Source organism: Clupea harengus, chromosome 2 (assembly GCF_900700415.2).
Source record: "Clupea harengus chromosome 2, Ch_v2.0.2, whole genome shotgun sequence".
Classification (NCBI taxonomy): Eukaryota; Metazoa; Chordata; class Actinopteri; order Clupeiformes; family Clupeidae; genus Clupea; species Clupea harengus.
This window is the reverse complement of record NC_045153.1, coordinates 29,198,070-29,223,345: the sequence shown is the minus strand read 5'-3', so window position 1 is coordinate 29,223,345 and position 25,276 is coordinate 29,198,070. Positions and strand designations below refer to the sequence as shown.

The 25,276-nt window shown below is 44.6% G+C and overlaps 2 protein-coding genes across 6 annotated transcripts; both read left to right on the top strand.

Moving 5' to 3' along the window:
• Positions 1 to 372: 372 nt before the first annotated feature.
• traf3ip1 (TNF receptor-associated factor 3 interacting protein 1) lies at positions 373 to 19,374 on the top strand. Of its 5 annotated transcripts, none has more exons than XM_031560091.2 (17): positions 373 to 645; positions 2,628 to 2,696; positions 4,121 to 4,282; positions 4,722 to 4,868; positions 5,074 to 5,484; positions 5,626 to 5,703; positions 8,695 to 8,727; positions 9,060 to 9,083; positions 9,306 to 9,375; positions 9,568 to 9,588; positions 9,801 to 9,876; positions 10,713 to 10,799; positions 11,017 to 11,149; positions 11,255 to 11,288; positions 11,396 to 11,469; positions 17,101 to 17,324; positions 17,785 to 19,374. In XM_031560091.2, exons 1-17 carry the CDS (start codon positions 523 to 525, stop codon positions 17,948 to 17,950), a joined length of 1,932 nt encoding a protein of 643 aa, XP_031415951.1. In that variant the 5' UTR covers positions 373 to 522; the 3' UTR covers positions 17,951 to 19,374. The 5 variants fall into 5 exon arrangements, with proteins under 5 accessions (XP_031415951.1, XP_031415945.1, XP_031415964.1 ...); XM_031560085.2 differs by having other exon boundaries at positions 9,798 to 9,876; XM_031560096.2 differs by having other exon boundaries at positions 374 to 645; positions 4,722 to 4,853; positions 9,798 to 9,876.
• Positions 19,375 to 21,131: 1,757 nt separating this feature from the next.
• asb1 (ankyrin repeat and SOCS box containing 1) lies at positions 21,132 to 23,933 on the top strand. Its single transcript, XM_012836369.3, has 5 exons — positions 21,132 to 21,384; positions 21,641 to 21,782; positions 21,936 to 22,238; positions 22,346 to 22,731; positions 23,119 to 23,933. The coding sequence occupies exons 1-5, from the start codon at positions 21,285 to 21,287 to the stop codon at positions 23,247 to 23,249; spliced, it is 1,062 nt and encodes a 353-aa protein (XP_012691823.1). The 5' UTR covers positions 21,132 to 21,284; the 3' UTR covers positions 23,250 to 23,933.
• The last annotated feature ends 1,343 nt before the right edge of the window (positions 23,934 to 25,276 follow it).

Below are 25,276 nucleotides of genomic sequence, written 5' to 3'. Positions count from 1 at the left end.
AAGGAGAGAATGTATGTATGTATGTAGAATGCTATGATGTAGCCTGGCTGACACATTTATTTCTATAGGCCTATGCATTATATTAACGATAATTCGTCCATCTGGTAGGCCTAAACTGTGTCGGCTACCCGTTGGGTTTACCAGTCATTGTTGTAATAGAAACACTTCAGCATGTAGTGATGATTATTGTATTAGTAGGCAGGCTAATGTGAGGTGAAGCTGTGAATTAAAAAGGAGTGTGTTCAGTTTTGTGTGAATGTGAGCAATGCAACTGCTATATTTAATTGTAGACCTACAGTTTCACAGTTTATTGTAGTTAGGTGTTGCTAGGGGTATTCGTAATTCTTGACAACCGTGCAACACTTGCGCAGGCGCGCACACACAGAACATTGCATTGTGGGATTGAAAAGCTATTGGCATAGCTACAGGAGAGTCCACAGATTTCAGGTTTCAGAGTTTTCCACGGCATCAGCAGTAGAAAACAGGAATTTGTTTAGGAAATTGGGTTTTCAAAGTACCGTAATGAACGGGGCAATGGTCAAAAAGACCCAAGACACCCTGGGAAAGGTGATTAAAAAACCGCCTCTCACAGAGAAGCTGCTCAACAAACCGCCGTTCCGCTACCTGCACGACATACTCAGTGAGGTGAGAAAACGTTAGCTGGCTGGCTAACTAGGATATCTAAAAGTAATGATGGATAAATAGCTATTGGCTCTTAATACTTCTGTCCGAGTTATCTTAAGGCTGGTTACATACTTAGCTAACTGGTTTACACTCGGAACGTATGTTTTATTTTCGCTACTGTGCAAGATAGTCAGCTATGGCTCTGGCTATTTTGTGGTGTTTTGGTGTCAGTGGAGCAACTCGTATTTATTACTGGAAGGCAGTTTGCTAACTTACCTTAAGAAGTTAGCAGTGAGCTTGCAGTACGTTAGCTGTTGCCATGGGTATCCTTGATGACCACATCAGTCATAGGATAGCTGACTAACGTTAGCTGGCTATTTGGCGAAACTAAGATTAAATGATGACAACCAAATCACTCATCGCATAACGTTAACAGTTAACGTTACTCGCAGTAACAGTTATTTGCTTTCTAGTTAACGTTAGATAAGGTTAGCTTACTACAATAACGTGTAAACCTGTTCTTTTTAGTTAGCTAGCAAGAGATTGCAGATCTGTTAATCTGATATCGGATCACAGTAGCTGCCTAGCTAATTTGCCTTATCATTTCATAAATCGCTAAGTGAGTAGCTATCTATCGCTAGCTACAATATACGGAATGATATGTAAATTAACTTTGACGTTAACTTTGACGACACGCGTTTGTGTTTGTGCACATACATGTTGCTGGATACTGATAGATCGCTATAGAAGCAGTTGGTTGTTAAATGTAGTTATCTGGCTGTCTGTCCACGGTTGAATTGTCAAATATAACGTACTTTAAACCTTTGGCTAGGGATAACTTAAGGCAGCGAGGGCTGTTTAAGTTGTATTGTGCAGTAACGTAACCCTTACCTAATACATTATCTCACTTGTACGTTATATTAGCATACCGTTAACGTATCCTTTAGTAGCTTAGTATTTCATGTTGGATTTCATAGTCTGACACATGTTTTACACAGATGTACACATACATTATTTTAATTTCAGTCTTTTTTTTTTAAGGCAGATTTGGAGCTAGCTTGTTGAAGTTAGTTATGATAGCTAGCGCTCTAGCTAACAGGTGAATTAGCTAGTCGAGTCTGCATGTTAGCGTCTTCTGGTTGCTATGGACTACTGTCTGCGGAGAGCAGAGGAAACAACGCCTATCCCCGTTGTCATATTGTGCAATTAACGATTCGCTGTATTGCTCTCCTCAGACCACGATAATCATCCAGAATGAATGCAAGGATTAAAGACATAACTTTATAATTTCATTAATATCTACAGCTTAGTGCATAGGTAGTTCCATGAAGCCTTGATAATCCAGTGAGTAAATGTTTGTGATAAATGCCTAAACTGTCAATACTGTACATTTTCGCAAAGAATATTACCAATGTAATATTATCAAGGCCTCAAATTTTATGCATAAAAAGGTAATCAGGGAATAAATAGGCTATACTACAGCCTGTGTGATCCCCTTTTAAACTTTAAGGATGGAAACCTTGTCTGGGTCTATGCCACACACTCAGACATGGTGTTAGGGTTTGAAGCTCAGCTAAGATTAAGCAAGCATGCAATTTATAGGGAACACGAAAACAGCATGACCTTCCCATAATGAACTTTGCAAACATCCCTGCTTTGCATTTTGCTGTCATTGAGCAGCACTGCCCTGTGTGTGTAAAGTGCATTCTCATGTTTGCAGAACTGTGATTCAGGGCCTTAACCCAACAAGTGCTGTGAGTGCTGGAATTTATCAGCTTCTTAGTCTTTTTGAAGTCTCACCTTTCAGTGTTGATGCATACATAATTCAGACTCCATTGTGCCGATGACCAGTTACTTAAGTCATTCTAGCAGTGAGCCTACAGTGTTTTAATTATGTATTTGGTCACAGTTGTAATTGTCCAAGTAAATTAAATTCCTTTCCAACGCTGTTGTGTCTCAACATGCAAGTGAACCTACGTTTTGTATTTTTTCTTTTGATGCAGGTGATACGGACCACTGGTTTCTTGAAAGGACTGTACGCTGAGGCAGAGATGAAATCAGACAATGTAAAGGTAATCAAACTGTCTAGACGTGTAGAGTAACCATGTTTCTGATCAGGTAGGCCTGACAACGGCATTCTGCCAGGATGCTAACAGTTGAAGTCTCTGTGAACTGTAGCAAGGGGACACCTCATCTCAAAGCAGGAGTAATGTAGGTCAGCATTGAGGTGTGAAGGTCCAGGAATGGATGATACCTGTGCATTGTATCGCAGTTGTCCTCAGACCATTATCAGAGTGAACCCTTGCAGTCAGTCAGACTCACCTTTTGTAAGGTAGGAAACCTGAGTGGGGGACAAAAAGAGTTGGCAGAGCTCTTAAGCATTCACACCCGATCCCTTTCCAGATGCCTCATAGAGAGGTGTCCACAGCTTATGCATAATGCATGGCCTCTCCACACCCGTGAGAATTAACTGGGGCGGTGGCTGTACTTCTCTACAGAAGATGAGAGGAGAAAACCAGTCTGCGTATGGGTTAGCATATATGTTGATGGCGTTCAGTTGTATATATACGTATGGTGGATGTTTGATGATTTTACAATCATGTAATGTAGAAGCAGAGCTAATAACCTCCCAACTGATTGTAGTTCTTCCATAATGTGTCTGTTATTTCATAAGCATGGTGGGAAGAAAAATCTGGAGCTAGAGTGTGGAATGACTCTTTTCTGGCTCTGTGGTCACAAAGGCTGTCAGCTGATATGTTGTGTGTGACAACATTTCATAACCCTAACCTCTCCAGCGTTTTAAGCCTTGCTTAGATGATGTTTGTCATTACATTTTAGTGTCATTAAAATGTAACTGAAGTCATTAGTTTCATTTGAACTGCTTTGATTTGTTAGTAGCAAACTCTAAAAGCCTCAGAGGCTGCAGATTTCTTTGTCACTTCCGAAAAAGGCTTTAGTTGGATAACAGACTGTCCTGTACTTTAGATGTGTGTTATAATCACTGGGGAGTGTGTATAGAGAGAAGTAGGTCTCAGTGGTGAAGAGTGCTTTGGTTACCATGAAACCAGCTGACTGTAAAAACAGCCGCTGATGGCAACTGCAGAGAATTGAGTGAATACACTTGAGCCTTGGATACTGCATGATAAAATGTCTTACAAGAGGATAAAACGCCTTGTGTATACCTTTGCGCAAATGGTTGTTTCATGAATAAACATTACCCATGTTCCCAATGGAGCTCATGCAAGTTTGCTCGTGCATTCATTTTTTGTATGAAAGATTTGGCTTTGATTTACTAATAGGTGAATTGTTTTAAGATATTACTGATGATTTGTTGTGTTATTTTTATCTGAAATAGGCTATGTAATATATAATAATGCTTTAGTTTAATGAAAATGTAATAAATGCTGAGTGTAAGAAGACCCAGGTATGAGACGATGATACAGTTGGTTGTTATGCACACTACATTTGAGCCTTTCTTTCTCTTTTGGTCTTGCAGGAGAAAGATTCCAAAATACTGTTTCTCCAGAAGGCTATAGATGTCGTGATGCTGGTTAGCGGGGAGCCTCTGTCAGCCAAACCAGCGCGCATTGTAGCCGGACACGAGCCTGAAAAGACCAATGAGCTGCTTCAGGTCCTTGGCAAGTGCTGCCTCAACAAGGTTTGTCCTCTTTTTACTGTACCGATAAAAATAACCTGTGTTTAGACTAAAAGAACATAAACGTTTACAAAGAAAGTTGGCTGTGACTGCTGTAGTGATATAACGTAGTTTGAAGGCAGTAATGATGTAACTGTAGTTTTTTTTTTTTATTTGAATGGACCTGAGACTTGGCAAGGGCAAAGGTGTTAACATAGTTAAATCAATTGATTGGCAGCGAAGTGCTGTTGGTCTGATGTAGACTATTTTGATGTATATGTTATTGTTACATAAAGCAGTATCTCATTTGAGTCAGTGATCAAAATGAATCTGTTCAATGCACCGTTTGCGCAAAGTCAAATGTTCCTTTATTTACACATATTATATAAGAAAAGCTGAGAATTTGTTGAAAATGTCCAAGCCCTGGGGATGGTGCTTAGACTGTGTGTGGTGCTGTCTGCAGTCAAACAGTGATGAAGCTGTGAAGCGTGTCTTGGCGGGGGAGAAGGTGGATCTCAAAGTCAAAGCTTCCTCTTCATCTAAATCTCAAGACAAGGAGAACCGAGAGGGCCGCGATCGCCATAGAGACAGAGAGGTCAGTCCAAAACAGGTGACTGTTACGTCCGTGTTGGCTCTGTGATGTTCTTTCCTTGTTCCCCCAGCAGATTAGCTGCTGCCTTTATGTGCAAGATGGCTTAATACTTATTCTCAGTGTTTTGCTGCCCTCTGCTGGTGAAACACAGGTGTGTCTTTTTCTTTTTTTTTGGTCGGGTGCAGTTTCTCCATTGTTTTGGGTTATTTCTCTTTTTCCCCAGGAGAAGAAGGAGATCAAAGAAAGCAGCCAGAGCAGAGCCCCCAAAGACCCAGACCAGCCCAGAGAGCAGGAGGCTCGGAGGACGGAGAAGGAAAGGCACCGGGAAGGAGACAGGGCTGAGAAGGGCCGCGAGAGGGACCGGACGAAAGACAGAGACAAGGACAAGAGCCGCGACCGGGACAAAGACAGGGCTCGAGACAAGGACAAGGAGAGAGAGCGAGAGAGAGACAGAGAGAAGGAGAAGGACAAAGACAGGGAGCGAGACAAGGACAAGGACAAGGAGAAGGAGAAGGACCGTGAGGCCAAGGCCAAAGAGCGCGGGGATGTGCCAAGAGAGCGGGAGAGACGGAGAGAGAGATCAGAGCGTCACAAGGACACGCAGGACAAGCCGAAGGAGCAGAGCGAGCGAAAGGTTGGCCATCCTGTTATCCAGCTCACAGTGACACAGACACACTCTCCACCCCACACTGATCCCCACACCCACAGCCTGTTGTACATGGTGCTAGTGATTGTTTGTTGTGTGTTTTCCCTCCTGCTCCTTCTCTGACTGCAGGTGAAAGCAGCGGAGGAGGTGCGACCAAAACTCCACCCCGAGGAGCCCACCAAAATTCCCAAGAAAGAGCCTGAAGAAGTGAGTCCTGTTTCTCTCTCTCTCTCTCTTCCATGGTCTTCTCAGGCAATCTGCTCTCTTCTGACCTCTGTGAGAAGACTATGTCTTACTACAGCCTGCTCATGTGCAATAGTGATAAACTGTGGACTATATTCTGTCCCACTCAGCAATGCTGTCATTCTTCATATTATTCCTGCAGGTGCCTGTCTTTACCTGTTGATAGCGGTCTCTGAAATAGGCTCTCTGATGTTTGTGGAACCCTGTGATCTTTAAATGAGCCGCTGGTCTGATTGTGTAACCAAAGGGACAAGCAATCCTGTTTTCCAATTTGTGATTACGTGTAAGGCATTGAAGAGAGAGGGTGGACTCTTACGGTCACTAATACCTCATTCCCACCCACATTGAAAGCCATTTATTGAGCGTTCATTTCGAGTTATTGTGTGTTGTGGGAGTGGACACTAAACGCTGAAGTTAAATCGTTTATTTATCCCCCGATGACTTAGTATCATTAACGATAATTCTCCAGTGGGAATTGGCAGCACTGGATTAAGAAAGACAGGGGAGGACTTCTCCCCCTTTAATCGTTACACTCATATCAGAGTAAGCCCTTGGCCCAGTGATGTCCCATTATTTCTCTCAGGATTGTTCAATGTCTACGTGAATTCACTTTGAACACAAGACTGTCTTTTTTTCGTGAGCTGATTTTGAGAAATGAAACTTTGCTTCAGGCTATGCAGGAAACAGGGTTTCCTGGTTGGTATTGTTGCCTAGTTGGTATGCTAGCTAAATAGCTAGCTAAGGAAACTTTTAAATGGCAGAGTTCCATTTGCATAAAATGATAGCAAGTTATCTCTTCTATTAGGGATGGGCATAATTAATCGACGATCGATTAATTGATCATTAAGAATTTCCTCGATGAAATTATTTTTTCATCGATTAAAACTAATGCATGTTCTGTTGCGTAGTGTGCGTGTAATTTATTTATTTTAGGGCTGTCAAAGTTAACACGTTATTCTATGAGATTATTGTGGCCGAGATTAATGCAATAAAATATTTGAACGCAGTTAACGCAACTTTGTTTACTTCCGGTGCGCGTTGACCCATGGCACGAAACTGCCGCGTGTCTGCAAGTCAGTTAGATAGAAGAGACCGAGACGGTAGTTGAAGATAGAGAGAGCTGAGGGATTGTTGGGCGGAAAGTTTCTGTTTAAGAGGCAAAATGACAGAACAATCGACAAAACTAAAGTTGTATGTAGCATTTGTCAAGCTGAATGTAGCTATTACAGAAGCAGCTCGTCTTTAAGTTATCACCTTAATGCAAAGCACCCGACAGAAAGCAGTCCCAGGTTAGATGGTCGCCAACCCACACTCCACGACTTCTCTAGGAAATTAACTAGACCAGTCCGTGAAAAGGTTACCAACGCTGTAGCAGTTTAGGTTGCCGGTGACTGTCGGCCCATCAACATAGTTGAAGACGGTGGGCTGACTGAGGTGATTCGAATTGCTTCAGGGGACAATTCTTACGATTTACCGTCGAGGGGCACCATTGTGTCTCGCATATATTCCTTGTATGACGGCGAGAGAGCACGAAAAAAATACAATTGAACAACAGTGTCTAAAATACACGCTGTCTGAAGTGATTACTCGTTAATTTATAAGATTTAGTCTTGAGAAGAAAACAAACTTTTAATCACAATGAATGTAAATTAATGAATTTCAAAATGTGAGATTAATTAGTTAGAGAGAAAAAACAAGTTGTGTTTATGAGCACCGGCTTCTAGCTGTCGGCTCCGCTGCTTAAGAGTACAGCAGCGCATATTTTCAAGTGTAACCATTGAACGGATCCCGTTTTACTGCCACAAGAGTTGTCCATCTTGTAGGCTAAGTTTAACTGCCACAAGAGTTGTTCATCTTGTAATAAAGATCTCAATGAGGAAACACGCTGTGTTTTTTTTCTATTTTCACTGCATTTTAATTAGGGCTGAACGATTTGGGGAAATAATCTAATTGCGATTTTTCCCCCCAATATTGCGATTGCGATTTAATATGCGATTTTTTTATTTTATCCTAATTTTTTTCCCAACAAATCGTAATGAATGATTTCAACATGACCAACACAATATTAGATACATTTAGTGTAAAATATTATTTCCCACAATTTAAATTTGAGTAATTTAAACAAAGTCATTGTAAGAATAACCACAAGGCATCCACTTTTTAAACACTGTGTGCAAAATTTACCATCTTAAAAAAAAAAAAATTCTTTTTTTTATTTTATTTTTTTTATTTAGATCACGTTTTTAATCGCGAACGTTGCGGTTAGAAAATCGCGTTCTATCATATCGCGATTAAATCGCAAATGCAATTAATCGTTCAGCCCTAATTTTAATATAGCCTATAAATAGTGAATTTTAATATAAAAATATTAATGATTAATCGAAAATCGATCGTTAATTCTCCCGACGATCGATTAAGACAATTTAATCGAATGCCCATCCCTATCTTCTATATAACTTGGAACGTTATAATAGGAAAAGGTAGAAATCCTCAGGGTGCCTTTCGCTACTTGGCTCCCAAATATAAAAATGTTAACTTAGAAGTTCATATTAACATTAACACACCCCGGCAACGCCCAACTTTTTAGATAGTTCCCTTAGCTATGGACAGCTAGGATGGTTCATAACTGGCATGAGACCTTGTGTGTTTTCCCGTCGCTTGTAACGTTGCTTGTAACGTTCAATACATGGAGGACTATATGTGAAAAACGTGTTTCTATCCCAAGCTGCTTTTTCCCAAAACTTTGATGGGATTCATATGTGAAAGGGGTACAAGTTCAGTAGATGTCAGAAAAGAACTGACGTTTCTTTGTACTTCAGTATTGTGGGTGTTAAGTGGTAACAGACTTTGTCAATCGATGATGACATTGAATTTGAGTGTAACACATCCATCTGTCAGAGAGGTTTGATTTTGTTGTGCCATGACTATTAACAGTTTGCCCCTTGCTTCTGTCAGAGCTCACCAATGCCAGAGACAGAATCAGAAGAGGTACCTCTCTCACTCTCAGTCAGACTAGTCTCTTACTCTAGACATGTACAGATGGCCTTGTATTTACGCCATTTAGATCTTTGTGTTCTAGCTAACAGCTAGTGGTCAAACGTGTGTATTCCAGTAGTTTCTCTGTGTGACGGTGGTGGTGCTTTTGTAGAAAATGTTCCGGTAGTGTGCTGTAGGCCTGAGTCTTGTCACCACGGGGCTTTTGGCTTCTGTTGTGGAGCGATTCCTTTCGCTGTAACATGTGTGTCTTGCCGTAGGTTGAAGGGCGCACGTGCTTGCTCTTTTAACAATGTGTTTGTGCATGTGCTTTTGTGTTCACATAGCCAACCGAAGTCTTTGAAAACCAGGTAATTACAAATGCGTAGATTCAGTATTATGCCATTAGGGAACTCAAGTTTAGCGTAGCCCCTCTGCCCACTCCACCACTGCAGCACCATGAGTTGGTAGACGGCTCGCTGCGGAGACACCACCCTGTTTGTTTTGGTAGGCCATCAGCTGTAAGTACACTAAAGTAAGAACACTAAAGTAAGACTGACATTGATTGTTTGTGTTTGTGAACTCATTTCTAGAGCCCCGCCAGGATACCAAGGCCATCATCAGCCAAAGGCCAGAGACGCTGGCCCAAAGCAGGAGGCCCAGGTGGGATGCCATTTTGACTCTGGCACAGAGTACTGCTGTTTTTTTAAAGCATAACATTCATTCAGTGGCTTCCAGAGTTTTGAGTGTCAGTACATATTCAATACAGACAATACATAGACATGCATTTTATGCAAAGGGAAACATTGGTAGCTGTTGTATAGCTAAAACCCAAACTATCTGTTTCATTTTCAGAAGAGTCAGACAGTGAAGGAGGTATGAGTTTCTCACTGTTTTTATTTCCTGCATTGTACCCTAGATAGAATTACTTTTCTTTTAGATGTAATAGTTTTGCACTTCTTATCGGGCTGTGTTGCCCTTCCTTTGAGTAGTCAATGTATTCTGTATGGATCTCCACGAGTACACCTGTCATACATTAGTACAGCCGCTCCCTCTTTCTCCGTTGTGTGCCCCCTGGCTTCCAGAAGCTCCCCCAGCTGAGAGGCCAGTGCAGCTGGAGAATGGAGACACAACAGATGCTGCACCTCCTCACCCTGCTCACAGGTCAGTTCTCCCTTTCACTGTATGTCTGTGATCTTTCCCCTCTCTTTCTTTGTCTCTCACCATCTCTCAGCAGCTCTAGGTCCTTCTTTCAAGTTCTGTTATCCACGGGGCCATCATCATATCAGGGAACGAGAGCATGGCATAGTGTTGCGTTAATGACCCCAGAACTGAGCTGATTCTAACTGTGCCAGTTTTGGTCAATTTCATCTCAAGGCAAACAAACAATAGGGAATTGGGAGAGAGGTTGTGTTTTGTCGTCTTATAAGGTCCTTACCCCTGGATGTTTTTAGGCAAACCTTACAAAACAGAACAAAATAAAACAGTGGCCCTAACATGCATATTTAATCATGCATAACTTTAATTGTAATATTCAGATTTGTTTAGGGAGGATAATATTTTGTGTGCGTACTTATGTGCATGCTTGTGGAATTTTGATTATTTGCCTGTGAGTTGAGATAATGGTTTGGTGCTACATTTGAAATGAATTATGTAAATTCTTTCAGTGACAAACCACAGCCCCCTACAAACAAATTACCCACTCAAATTCCACATGAGATCACTTACTTAATTTGCTTTATGGGGGTGATAAACTTATTTTTCCTCTTAGCAATTCAATTCAATTTAATGTCATTTATATAGCGCCAAAACAATAAAATTGTCTCAAGGCTCTTTGCAGAGCCCAGAGCCTGAAACTCCCTGGAGCACAAATGAGGAAGAAACCTGGAGCAGACCCTCGGCTCATGGGGGAGGGGGGGGGGGGGGTTCATCTGCTTGGAGCCGTCCAGGGAGAGGAAGCGTGTGATGACAGTTGGTCAAAAGCATTTGTTCTTGTTCAGGAGGATACCTCGGCCAAGCAGTGCCCGGCCCGCACCTCCTCGAGTGAAGAGGCAAGAGAGCTACACTGAAGTGATCCCGGCTGAGAGGTGAGCTTTTTAACCAGGACACCCCACATCACCCACCTACACACACACACACACACACACACACAGAGACACGCACACACACACACAGTGGAACATTTTCCATTGACAATGGCCATGTGATCATATTGAGAAAAGCTACCTTGAATAATACCTGATGATGTTGAGTATACGAGTTGTGTATGTTTGAGTTTGTGTCCTCTGATTTGTTTGGGTACAGACTGGGTAGTGCCAAGCCCACCGCTGTGATCATCGAGGGGAAGAAACTGTCTGAGGATGAGGAGGAGGATGATGAGCAGTTTGTTGTGGAAGAAACGGCTCCTGTCCCATCTGATATGCCTGATTTGCAAGCAGTGAGTGACCTTGCCTTTTGTGTCTCCAGAAACAACATTTCTAGTTTATACTTAAAATTATATTGTCCACGTGCCGTTCCAACAAACTTGTATTTCTGTCTCCAGGAGGCTGTTGAGCTTCAGGGTGATGAGAACCATGGTAAGAGGATTTGGATCGTTAAATTCATTACATTTCTGTTGTCCTTCAGCTTCTATGTTATAATAGCAGTGATAACTAAAAATAATAATTATAATAACATTTTCAAGGTGGGCTTGTAAAGAAAATCCTGGAAACAAAGAAAGACTTTGAAACTACTCCGTCATCTCCGAAGTCAAATCCGGTAAGAAGTAAAGTTTTGTTGATGATCTGCTTCTGGCCTTATAAGGGACTTCCACTAAGGGGCACTGCGTTGCCAGTTAGAAGTGCTGTGTTTTTGTAGCGGCATTTCACCTCAGTCACTGAGTGCTCAAATTACAGAAATCCCATCAACAAGTGCAACAATGTTTATTTCTGGCAGTACAATACCTCAGGGATGTTTTTGTTGTTGTGTTCGAATTCATGGAGCTGGAAAAAAAAAAACTGTGCTTAGTCTGACGTCTATTAGCTAAAGAAAGCAGTATTGGAAATGGAGTGGAGAAGTGTAATTGTGGTCCCTGGATGTCAGTGGAGTGTTGCGCTGTTCACTGGAGCTAGAGACATCAAACCAGCGCAAGCGTAACCCCCACAGATCACACAGTTGAGATAGTTCTCAAATTTTTGAGCATTCACATATGGAGTGCTGAACAATTGTGGTTTGTTTGTGTATCCAAGCTGTGGTTTTGTTTCAGGGTTTTTACATTTGAACACCACCCCCACAACTCAACCATTCCCCAACAAACTGCCAAGCCTCCAGTAAAGTGAAAACCATTTACATGCAGTTTTAATGGAGAACTGATTTTCTGTGGATTTTGGTGGTCATGATCAGTAATGTTTCTTGCCATGAAACAGAGCTGTGTGAAAATATGGAAGTTGGAGAAGTCAAACTTACTGAACTGAAACCAAGAACTAAACCCAAAAATGTAGTCTGTAACAGTCATGCAATCCTCATTTGTCGGGGGAGTGACATTTCAAACACTTGAAATCAATCTCTTTTGTAATGATCAATAAAAACCCTCCCAGAGAAAGCTGCTCTTTTGGGGCTCTGGGTTTCAGGGTCCCCCTGAGGCACCAGCAGGCAGTAAATACAGCTTTCTCTCCTCTCCCCCATATTGGATCAATAACCCTCGTTTCCATGTTTTGGTGCAGATGTATGCTTTTTGTATAGTCTTCATAGTTAGCCTGATTCCCAGTCAGGTTTTGTAGACCCCGATCCGAGCTTCTCCTCTCCGCCAGCTGGATCTTTAGCACTGTCTACTGCTTACTGACCAGAGAGTGCCCCCTCTGTCAATATTTTGATAGTGATTCAGTTTTGAAGACCTCTTGTCCGTGGCCTGGTGCGTTGGGCCTTGCGCGGGTGGTCCGTCCTGCCCTGCTGCGGCTCGCGCCTCGCGCCTCTCTCTCTCTCCCAGCTGTCCGTCAGCAGCACTGGCCCTGATGGATGCTGTGTTTGGTCGTGCCACTCAAGCAGAAAGGGCCTGACTCCAAAACCTCCAGCCACATGCGCTTAGACAGGGCAGCATGGCTTAATGAGAAGGAACGGGCTTCCTCTCTCTCCCTCTCTCTCTCTCTCTCCCCCCCTTCCTTGTTCTGTTTATCTTTCCCTTTCTTTTTCTCTCTCCTTATTGGCCTGTGAGAGGCTCTGACCCTCCAGCTCGGCCACACACTCTGCTCCTCTCTGCTGCCCTCTCTTCTCCACGCAGGGGTTGCTGGCATGTCCCCCCCCCCCCTTCAATCCCCTGTCCACACAGTGCTGCAGCACCCTTGATCCTTGCGTTCTTCGTTTCAAAATAATCAGCCTGGATTTTCCCCCCATTCCCAAATAATCAAATTCGATTTCCCCAGTCGGACGGTTGGAACCCGAGCACCCTGCAGCAGGGGGCCACCCCTAATTGGCCTAATGTGGCCTCATCAGTCCCGTGGATTCCCCGGTCTGCTATTACACAGGCACGCCGAGGGGCGCTGCAAGCCGGCCGGCCCGCTGCTGCGCGCTCCAAAGGGGGTTAGCGGCACGTCTGCACGGCCCCCTGTCCTCCACCTGCCTCCTCCTAGGTGCACGCTTGGGCTGAGTCAGCTGTGCAGGGGCCACTAATCGCTTCCTTCCTGCCATGAAAGGGGTCGGGGCTGCTCCCTCCTGTAATCATGCCAGGCCATCAAGAGTTAAAACATAAATCTTGTGCCTTCTTGTGCCGCATGATATGAGGGCATTTATATTTGAGTGTTGTTTTTTTTTCCTCCTAAATGACATCTATTATTATTAATCATGAGTCTTTTGTATACTTCGTCTAGGATGTATCAAAGCATTCCATCAGTAGACACGAACACTGTGACTTGTCTTATATCACACCCTTGTCAAGTTCTCCAAATTCCACTCTCTTTTCCATTATAAGCTTGTGATTTCAGCAAGTGATGGATACTGCATAGAGACACTGCACATTGTAGAAGTGTTGGCTTTTAGTAGGCCGGGAGCAGTTTAAAGACATACCATCTCTCAGCACTGAGGGTGCGACTGAAGAATTCGCTGTATATTCTGCTCCTGACCTCCCGGGTGACCCCCACCCCAGAACACGTGTATATTATTATAAGATACTTCTCGCCAGCCGTCTTTTCATTTGGACAGAAACGCGGCCCTCACAGCAGCTGCGTTTGCATAAGAACCCCCCCGCCCACCCCCACCCGCCCCTCTCTCTCTCCCCTCTCCTGCACCCTTTTCTTTTTTTACACCGTCAAATTAGCCTTGATGAAGCTTTGCGATGTATAAATAAACTGCGTGGCATACAAATGGATGGCTGTTGAGTGAGAGCCACGCAGGAGAAAGGCCAGAAGACTGGCGCTGGAGCTCCTCGGAAAGGACAGGAAAATAAATAGTCATCCCCCTCAGGCCTGTGTCTTTGTAAACATCCACCTTTTTTTTGGTGGAAAAGGGAGTAAGGAAATGACTCCCCCTGCATTCCAGGAACCGTATTAGCCTCTCGGAGTGACTTTAGAGGAATTGTAAAGCTCGCAAAGAAAGCGGAACGGCACACTGGCCCTGTGCAGGTGATGTCTGTTTAGCTGACCGGGCGCTGGATGCTGCACTCTTGGAATGGAACTTTCCCCCGCCGCACGCGATGGGTCTGGGGATCGGCAAGCTGCGCAGTCCCACATTTCTTTCCTCTCAGGCGACTTCGCAGTGTAGCAGTGTAGCCCCCTGTAGTGTCTGTGTTGTCTCTGGGGTGATTCTTTGGGAACTTTGGGGGTCAGGGCAGTGACCTCCGCAGTGATCCCTGCGGGGAATGTGCGACCCCTGCATCCTGTGTGCAGGGCGTCCTCCTCCCTCCGCTGCGCCTCTGCTATTTTTATGATGTGGCTGTACATGGCCCTTTGGGGAGGGGGAGCCCCTGGACAGCGCTCAATTCATCTTCCCCTCACACGCACCCGGCCCAGGAGCCCACACAGAGCTGCTCCACAGGAGCTCCGGGGGGGAAGGCTGGAGGGTGCTGCCGCTTCCCTGCTCAGGGGTCTGTGTCAGTGGGCCCTTGCCACAGGGGACAGGGCCCAAGGTTGTGATCTGAATGATTAGAGCTGTCTTGATGAAGGTGGCTCCATGGGGAGATGAGTGTTGTCTCTTCTGGTCACACACCAGCGATTGTAAACGTTGAGCAGGTTTGGCTGAGTGACTCTGAGCCAAGCTTTTGTTTAGACCACCTTGAGTGTGTGAAAAATTGCATGAAGCTGACTTAAGTGGCAGATTACAAAGTCTGAAAAGAGGCTAATGTTATTAAGTGTGCCTGTGACATTAAAACCGCAGGGGCTGAGTGAATGTTGCTTTAATTTATTATACCCAAGAGAGCTATACAAATGCCTGCAACATGTCTTATGCAGGAGGGCTCATTTTTCTTGTCATAAGAATCTTTTGAGTAACTTTGTGCTCCTCTTTCTTCATCCGCCCTCCATAAATCAGCAGATATTTTTTTTAGATGTATTTTGCATGCTTGCGTGCCTTTTCCCATTAAGCAAATTAGGCTTGAGATGCAGGGGCTGGGTTGTGTAATATGAGTAATGAGCTCATAATACCTGAGGGCTCCTGAGCTTTTTTTGCTTCTACACACATGGAGCCTACAGTTACTTCCACTACCTTCAGCCCTCCTTCTAGAACCTTCTGCCTTCTAGTGCCCAGGCTCTTTGGCAGCCACCTGCCACAAAAAGGTCAGTTTTAGTCCACTCTCTCCGCAGCCAGACGCTTCCGTCCCTGACTGAGGTAATGGGGAAACCTTACCTCAGCCACCATTCTATAATATGTATTTTTTTTATATATTTTTCTTTGATTGGGGGGGGGGGATGGGGAGTTAGCTTTTGTAGAACCTAACCGGGAATCACCCTTCCCCTCAAGTAAATAATTGATTTATGTCCACTGAGACAAAAAGAGCACAGAGGTTTCCTTCTCCTCTTCTGCCTCTTCCACTTTTTTTTCTTTTTTTAAAACAAATTTTTGTATTGTGGAGCGGGTGAGGCGGTGGAGGGTGGCAAGCAGACCGAATCCTGTCTGGCCTGCATGCTCTGTGGACAGCGGGCTGAATGTGCCGGCTCATGTTTATGTAGCCGGGGTGTTTAGAGGGCTAGGAAAGCCACCCACATTGCCGACAACCATTAGACATGTCAGTCCCCCCCTCAAACCTCTGGGCTGCAGAGGAGTGGGTTGCAGGGGAAACAAAAAAAAGGTCTGCCTCATTTTACCAGCCCTGTGTTGCTAGCTTCTTACAGGAAGGCAGCTTAAGCAAGAGACAGAGTTGCTTTCTCTACTTAACCCTGATATGTATATCACTTCAAAGCTGTAGCAATAGATATGAGATCTTGTTTTACAAACAGTGATTATTGCCAAACTACTTGGTGAAGTTGGCTATGCGGTGAATGGCCTGGCTGACTGGGATTGGCCTCGGGTCTACTGTTTCATATGACACTAGCTATGTGCAGACAGGAAATCATTGGTTAGTTTGTGTTGTCTTGTAGTTGAGGTTTGAGTTGCCCAACCCACCAAGTAGGTGTTGCTGTTTGCAGGGCAGAATGACACAAATTGGCTGCGGAGTTGGACTTGAAAGAGGGTAAAAGTGTAGTAGTTGTTACCAAATACTGTTGTAAAATAACTTCACTGCCATAGCCTGTTACTTAAATAAACAAAGTCGGGTCTTGTAGAGCTTGTGTGCGCAGGGCAGTGGTAGTGAGAGTGAGGCCTGTTTGGCCTTGTGCCATACACAGCCTGTGGCCCCAGCTGAGTAAACATCTACGGGGCCAGTGTGCCAGGGGGAGGCCCTCCCGTCATAGTCCCAGGCAGAGGGGTGAGGAGGGCAGAACAGGACCCCCCAGCCACATACCATACAGAGGAGGCCTTCACAAAAACCAGTCACTCACATCATGGGACCCCGATTCCCTGAGGTTTTGATCTTTATATATATACTTCTAGGTTTGTATAATTCCTGCCTTGAAATCCTAAACATTTTTTAGCCTTGAAATTCTAAACCGCTAAATACAGACTTAGCCCCGCACCCCCCACCCCTTTCTTCTTTCCTGCCTTTTTGTTTAACTTAACTAATGTATCATTGCATGAGGATAGAATTCCTTAACCTCATTTATGTAATTTAGTTATAAGTGCCTGTGAGTTTTTCTCTCTCTCGCTCTCTCTCCCTGTCTCTCTCTCTCTCTCTCTCTCTCTCTCTCTCTCTCCCTTGCCTCTGTGAAATGTGCCAGGCAACAACAAGCCCAAGGCCTTGTCTGTAGGATTATCCCTCTGTATCAGTTGTCCTCATCCTTCTCTATCTGTCCTCTGTGCGGTGGTGGTGGTGCTGGTGTTGTGTGGCAGGAGCGTACGCTGGTGTCTGAGGCGGCGAGGAGGAAGGAGCGGGAGCTGGTGGCGCGGGAGATCGAGCGGCTGCGCTCCTCCATCCAGACGGTGTGCCGGAGCGCCCTGCCCCTGGGCAAGATCATGGACTACATCCAGGAGGACATGGACGCCATGCAGATTGAGCTTCAGTCCTGGCGCCGCGAGAACAAGGAGCACGCCCAGGCACTGCTGCAGGAGCAGAGGTGAGTTGGAGACACACCGGTTGGTGGAGTTGGTGTAGTTAGTGCACTGGTGGAGGCGGTCAAGCAGATATGTTGTTCTGGACCTTCTTAGTACACCTTCAGTGTCATCTGTGAGACCAGGATGAAATGCCTCAAAATCTCAATGGATAGTCACGTCTTGGTGGAAACGGACCAGTGTGTCATCCACTTAATATAAATTATTTAAAATGTCTACTTTTTTTTTTTCACGTTCAATCTCATGAGCATTGGTTTGATTGGCGTGTTGCATGAGTGTTAGGTGTTGTATTGAGCATTGGTTTGATTGGCGTGTTGCATGAGTGTTAGGTGTTGTATTGAGCATTGGTTTGATTGGCGTGTTGCATGAGTGTTAGGTGTTGTATTGAGCATTGGTTTGATTGGCGTGTTGCATGAGTGTTAGGTGTTGTATTGACTTCAGGGTGGCCCTCTTTTTTCTCGACAGGATCACTGACAGTGCAGTGGAGCCGCTGAAGGCTGAGCTGGTCGAACTGGAGCAGCTGATCCGGGACCAGCAGGACAAGATCTGCGCCGTTAAGTCCAACATCCTCAGGAACGAGGAGAAGATCCAAAAGATGGTGTTCAGCATCAACTTCTCCTCACAGACGTGAAAAGAGCAAATAAACAGAAAATCAGTAATAACAAGAAAAAAGAAAAAAGAAAAAAAAAAATGCACTGAACCCAACTAGGTGTCTCTCTTAATTCAGCCCTGCTCAAGTTGTCCTGTTTGTTGTGATGGCCATGTCAGAATTGCACTTTTTCAGTGAGCACCCAGGCTGAGCTGCAGCCCGTTGTTGTTCCACTGTATATTGAGATGCCTTCCGTGAGAGGCCCAGAGTCCCTCATGCTCCGTGGCTGTGATGCTAAATAGACATAGAAAGACTCACCGGCACTGTGCACACATTACCTCTCCTGGTACATTTCAGATCCATTTGCACACTTTATTCAAAAATGAAACCCTAATTGAAGTAACATTTATATATTGTTTTATATAGAGATATTAATAGCCAGACCATTCACCGCTTGGAATTGTTAGCAACATTTGTTTGCCCTTTTTCCCCCCAAAGCTCATGATAAGCAATATACATGTGCCGTAAAGCACAGACATGCCAAAACCCGTAAACACACTAATGTTCTCTAGTCGAGCACCATTGCACTTTGATGAAACAGACTTTCATGGATGGTGAGAATGACCTTTACATGTGGTTTACGAGTGAACATGTTTTTCTCCCTACACCTAGGTACAAGGTATAGAGCAAACAAAAAAATTGGCATGGTTTAAAAATGGACATTTGTCTTGATTGCATCATATCAAATAGTTTTGTGAACTTTAATCAACCACCAGAGTCCATTTTAGTGAACTTGAAGAGGCTCTAAAACTTGTTTCATGTTCTGTACAGCTGTGAATCTGTCTTGTGGTGACGCTAGATTTAAAATCTGAATGGGCTAAAGGCTTTTTGTACTTTTTTGCAAAACAAACCAAACCATCCCCTCCCCCTAGTGGACAATTGTATTCTATTTTTTTTGTATACATCTGAATGTTTAAAAAATATGAAAAAATAAAACAAAGCAATATTCTAGTTCTGTTTTAGCATCAGTGAGTTAAGCTGATCTCGCACAAATAGTCATTCATGCTTTTCCAGATCTATTTCAGAATCCTTCCATTTTAACATCAGAGACAGCTTGATATCTAACTAACCTGAAGGAAACTAAAAGATATAAGATATATCCATAAGCTCTTTCTGTTGCATCGTATACCATAAAATAAATACAATTTCATATCAGTATTATAACTTTTAAACAAATGAAAAATGCGGCTCACGTATATTATTGATTAATGGTCAAAAGGATAATCATTTTAACATTTTAATACCTATATTTTATAAAGAGGACCATCTACACTGTAAACTGTTTGTACCATATTTCTCTTTTTCCCATTTGTTGTAAATTATGTATATTTTGTTTGTATCATAGTTCACGAACAACTATACTTTTTTTTTGTAGTGGAGTGAAATAAAATGGCTATGTTTCAGTATCACAGCATGAAATGCTTTCTTTTTCAACAGTTTCCCTTCTTCTTGTGAGCTTATTCGTTTCTTGTCCAGAGCAGAAACAATGCTGGTGTGACACTGGTCAGTACATCTGGCCAAGGCCCCTATTTCACCAAGTCCCCCCTGTGCTGGTGTGAGGTAAACATTATACAGGCATTTTAATGACTGTTTTGGATAGCTCGTGTTGCCTTTCGGCGGCGGTGATAAATGCAAGGACTTTACGCTTTTGACGAGTTCACATGAGGCCCTGGTGGCGTCTGGCCGTCACACAGCAAAGCGCTGCCTTTGAAGGTCAGTCCAATGTGACACAACGAAAACATTTTAATTCTTCTAAAAGCCTGCATTATAACGGCACTGGGCTGATTTTTCTGGCAGCCTGTTACACAGCTGCACAGCCCACAGAAAAAATTCGCACACAATCCCTTCCTCTCTCTGTGTCCCCCCCCCCCCCCCCCCCCCCCCCCCCCCCCCCCCCTGCCTCATACGCAAACATACATGTAGAATGAAATGGTCCTTGAATCAGGCACAAGTTTTTGCTCAGGGTATTTGTGCTGACTGTCAACATTTAAAAAGGCCCTTGAGGAAGTGGGCACCTGCCCTAGACGGCTCTATGTGCTCTTAAGGAAGGTTTGGATTAGGGGACTGGGTGAATGGGCTACATGTGCTGTAGGAGCCCATTGTCTGTGTGCTCTCCTCCTGCTGAGTGGCTTATGGGGGGAAAGCAGCCCAGGCCCTTGAGCAGAGTCTGGGGTGACCTGGGCCATGGGGTCTGGGGAGGAAATGGCCAAGCTGCCACGTCTGTGTGGACCTAATCCATCTGAAGTGTTTGGTGGCCCACCCGCCAAAGTTTGCCTTTGGAAAACATTGCTACTTTTGCTGGCAGGATTCCTAGGCCTCTGCATCTGTTGCGAGCAACTTCAATTTCAACTTCAGTTTTAGACAAGTGAGAAAAATGTTATCAAATAGTCTCAGCCCGAAGGCGGATATGGATTTTTTTAAATTACAAAATATGGAAATGTCTACCGTTTGGCTAATGGCCCTGGTGACGCATCAGGGGAAGACTGATGTATCCTTTTTTTCCACTGTTGAGTAGCTTGTGTTTATAAAGCTGGGTGTTCCAGCTCCCCATGGTCCAGTCCTTTCTGAGTGACACACGGGGGGCCTCCGGGGCCCCTGTTTATTTTTTGAACCCACGGGCCAGTGTCCACGGTTCAGCTGTCGTCAGGCAGCAATAAGGTATGCCTCTGCGGCTCTCTGAAATAAACCTCCAACAATGACAGACTATAGTCACCTACCACAGATATACACAAGTGGCTTGGTTCTCACTGGCCCTGAAATCTGCCCCCATCTTGCTTGAGTCTTCAGCCCAAAAGCTTGAGAAGGATTCATTAATTTAATGTGTGCCATTGACTAATATTTAGTCCTGTAGCTCATGTTCCATTCTGCACTAAATGTTATTTGAAATATTTAATATATATTAGGCTACCTTTTTTCCTAGCTATAGACTTCCGAATGTTGTCTAGGGTGGGTGCATTTTTTGTTCGTTGTATTTACATGTATTATAATATATATTACAATAATATTCAGGTTGTAAACATATTTTCTGTCTTTTCATGAATGCTTACACTCAAATACTGAAAACAAGATTGAATATAACCTTAAATTCTTTATTAGCTACACTCTAGTCAGTTGGCAAATCCGCAGCAACTACTCGGACATGACGTTTCAATCCTCCAATCAACAAGCGTCCAAGTGAAACAGAACACGGAACTTCCATGATGACAGCAGTGCAAAATCAAAACAGTGCTTACAGCCATACATCCACTGTATTCCACGTTAGCGCGTTCATTTACTGATTTAATGCATAAATATCGGCTTATAGATTAACTCGGAAATGGCAGACGGGGGCGACACAGAAGGAGATGTTGATGATCCTCTCAACAAAGGCTGTCGGCTCATATCTGTTACAGATCTCCCTAGTATCACACCTGCAGGTACTATGGCTGCTCACATTTATTGCATGTCTGTTCCAGTCGAGTTTACTATGAGTAGACTAACAAGGTCTGTAGTTTACAACGCAGTTTAAATGTAATCAAATTATATAATACTGTCAACTGTAAATTAGATTTTGCGTTTGCAGTAAGGCTACATTTGAACGTGTATTCAGGCGTGTTGTTACATCTGGTCACATCAAGTTGTCGAGGACGACTGCCATGGCGTAACAGTGTTTCTTAAATAATTCTCAACCAGGGCAGAATCTGAAGGAATGGTTGCAGGAGCAGTTCTGCGACCAACCGGCTGACCAATGCGAGGACATGCGTCTCCATAATTCTGCCCATGTCGGTGACCTGAACACTCTAAAGAGTCTTCTAGAGGAGGACGGTTTCAAACGGTGATGCAGGGCCAGTCGAAACCCACATAATAGATATGTTTTCCCGAAGCTCATGTACTTGTCCCTGTATCATCACAACTGTATGAAATCAGTGAATATTAATTGTACGTTTCAATGGATGACTTGAGGCATCATCCCTTCTCACTTCTGCAGGCGAATTAATGAAAAGTCTGTGTGGTGCTGTGGCTGGCTCCCCTGCACGCCACTCCGCATTGCTGCTACCGCTGGCCACAGTGACTGTGTGGACTTCCTGCTCTGTCAGGGGGCTAAGGTGGACCTAGTGGACGTGAAGGGCCAGACAGCACTGTACGTGGCGGTGGTCAATGGACACCTGGACTGTGTACATATTCTCCTGGAGGCTGGAGCGAACCCCAACGGCAGCCGCCACCACCGCAGCACCCCACTCTACCACGCAGCTCGAGTGGGCCGCCACGATATCCTTCAGGAGCTCATCAAGTGAGAATGCCCGTACGCGATAACCATATACTCGCAATATATAGGTTGATTAACCACGTTGGGATTCCAACCCCTATTTTGCATGTCTATTCCAACCTTCCATACAGGTTCAATGCTGACGTGGATGTGGACTACCAGTTGGGCCTGCACTCCGCTCCGTCTGCCCCTCGCACACTCAGCACGCTGGGGCTGTGCCCTCTCTACATCACTGCTGCCTACCACCACCTGCCCTGCTTCCGCCTGCTGCTCAGCGCCGGGGCCAATCCCGACTACAACTACAGTGGCCCGGTTAGCCGCGAGGCGCTAGCTCGGAGCCCGGCCTCCTGCCTGCTGGACGCGGTGCTCACACACGGCTGTCAGCCCGCCTTCGTCAGCGTTCTGCTGGAGCACGGAGCCGACCCTTACCTGGTGCCCTGGGAGGAGCCGGAGCCAGAGGTGGCGGGCCGACGCAGGGTGGAGCCAGAAGCACTGCACGTCTACCAGGAGGCCAGAAGTGAGTGAGTTCAGTGAGGTTTACACCAGGTCTGACCAGAAATGATGCCATTTCATCATGCCTTGAGACCTCTCTCGCTGAAGGACTATGTCGTAAAAGTCAAAGTCATGAGTCAAACTAAAATTTCAAACTTGTCAAACACAAATGTATTACGGCACCAAAGGATAACATATAGTCATAGAGTGTATATTACATATTAAACACACATATGCTTGCTTATATATGAATTATAAGGGACCAAGCAACTACCCAGCAAATATGGATGTAAGAGAATAAACTGTCCTAAAGCCTTATGAAACCGATTATTTTTTGTTGATCATGCCAACAGCTCTTGCTTATTATATAATCAGAAGTGGACTGCCATTCTCCCTCTTCCCCCTCCTCCAGGATGCCCACGCAGGCTGACACACCTGTGCCGGCTGGCTGTGCGGAGGGCCATGGGGAAACCACGCCTGGGGCACATCCCCTCCCTCCCCCTGCCGGAGGCCATCAAGAGCTTCCTGCTGCACCTGGACTGACCAGCGCCCCTGATGCTGCTGCTGCTGTTGCCGCTGCCACAGCTTTGTGTGGTTGAGCTCTGCAACATCCTTTGCCTTTGGACTGCTGCTGATACCATTGTTAAGTTTTCCAGTTGCCTATGCACATAGTAGCACGAGCACATGACTGTTATTTTTAATATTGATCATTTTACCTTTATGTTTAAGTTATTGCTGCCTTGTATCTTTGGGAAACATTGCTACTGCCACTCTAGGCACTTTAAACACTGCTTATCCAAGCACTTATTAGATACAAAAGGCAGCACACTTGTGAAGAAACTGAACTCCACGTCATCAGAATGTGGTCTGGGAAAACGTCAGATAGCATCGTTTAGAATGAACAGTCTTCTGGCAGTGAACATTTGGACCACCCTTCCTCAGCATTTCTTTGGCAGTCACCAGGGGTATGTTGAAACAAATAACAGATCGGCAATGCAGATTATTTGGTATGATTGAACGCCCTATCAAAGATTACGATTTTTGTTGTGCCTTTGTATCCCATTTACCTTTGAACCTCCCACTGGGTCAGTTTACCTCATTCTTTAAAAAAAAAAAAGTCCTGTGAATGAATTGCACCTCTTCGTGTTCTGCTCGGACGTGCTGTGTGAGCTGCGCCTTAAGTCTGCTAATGTGTGCTGCTAATTAAAGTCACATACTTGTTCTGTTTGCTTGAGTTAGAACATTCATCTAACTGCTTGTGTGAGAGGCAGAGTTTCCTGTTTGGGATTTGTGCAATGGCAAGAGTACAAACAGCCAGCTGAGGAGCATTTTTCACCCTGGGCTGCATCGTGTCAGCGTCGGCTGAACCATGGCGTCCCTCTGGGGCTATTGTTGCCCTGTCTCTCTCTGTGTATAGGAATCAGTAATGGAGCTCGGGGCCCAAGAGATGATTCACACGTTATTTTTACAAACTCTGTTACCATCAGGCTCAGGAAGTAGGAAGTCCTGACCTGCTTAGCGTTCACAGAGGCTTTGCCCGCAAGTCTCTGCCCCAAGGGTCTGGGTAGATGTGGAGATGCTTTCCCCCAGTCCTTGTCCACATTGAAGGGCTTTTGATGTAATATAGGGTTCCTTTGAGGCACAGTAAATTGTCGTAAAGTTCTCATGCTGCCTTGTTCAGTCATTTGGGTATACATCTTTTTTTTTTTTCATCTTTCCTTTCTCATTGAGCTATAACTTAAGTGTGCCTGATTTTGTGACAGTGAAACCACATCTTGTTGAAAAACCACAAACTGTGGAGAAGCTAAAAGCCTGGGAAATGTCTGCATCTGCCAGAAAATCACCAGTGGAGTTCATCACAGTGTAAATGGCAATCTCTGGATTAGCCTCTGCCAAAGAGGGAAAAGGTGGGTTCACACGCTAATAGTAGCACTCAAACCTCACTCTCTCTGTCTCTTTCTTTCTCTCCCTCTGTCTCTCTCTCTTTCCCTTGTTCTGCCTCTGACAGTTTGTGCTGTAATGTATGAAATACATCAGTGGGAAAGTGATCAAAGAGGCAGCAGCCCCAGTGTCAGCCTGTCAGCACTGAGGCTTGAGCAATCTTCCTCTCTTTCCAATGGCCTTTCAGTTGTGGAACTGGAAGCATGCCACTGTACAACCCAAAATCCCAAGAGTGGGGTTGACAATTTGTCTTTTCCCCACTGGCTCTTCCCCTGGAACCTGCCTGCCCCCCCCCTTCCGGAGAGTTAAATAGCATCTTTTACAATGGGCCTTGTTGTCCCACCTCCTGGAACACACATACACACACACACACACACACACACACACATAAACACACACCAACAGAAAAGCCCCTCAAAGACACGCCAGTAGACTTTATGATCATTTCTGTTTTCTGTCTGAGCTCATCCAGCCATGGCGAGGTGAACCTCAGTCCACATGCTGAGAAATCAGTTGCTTCAAAAAGAGAAAAGTCAGTGATGTAAGGTAGCCTACTGTATCATTTTGAAGGGGTTTCAGAATGCTTCAGGATGCTACTTCTCTGAATCGCAGGATCTGGATTTAATCCT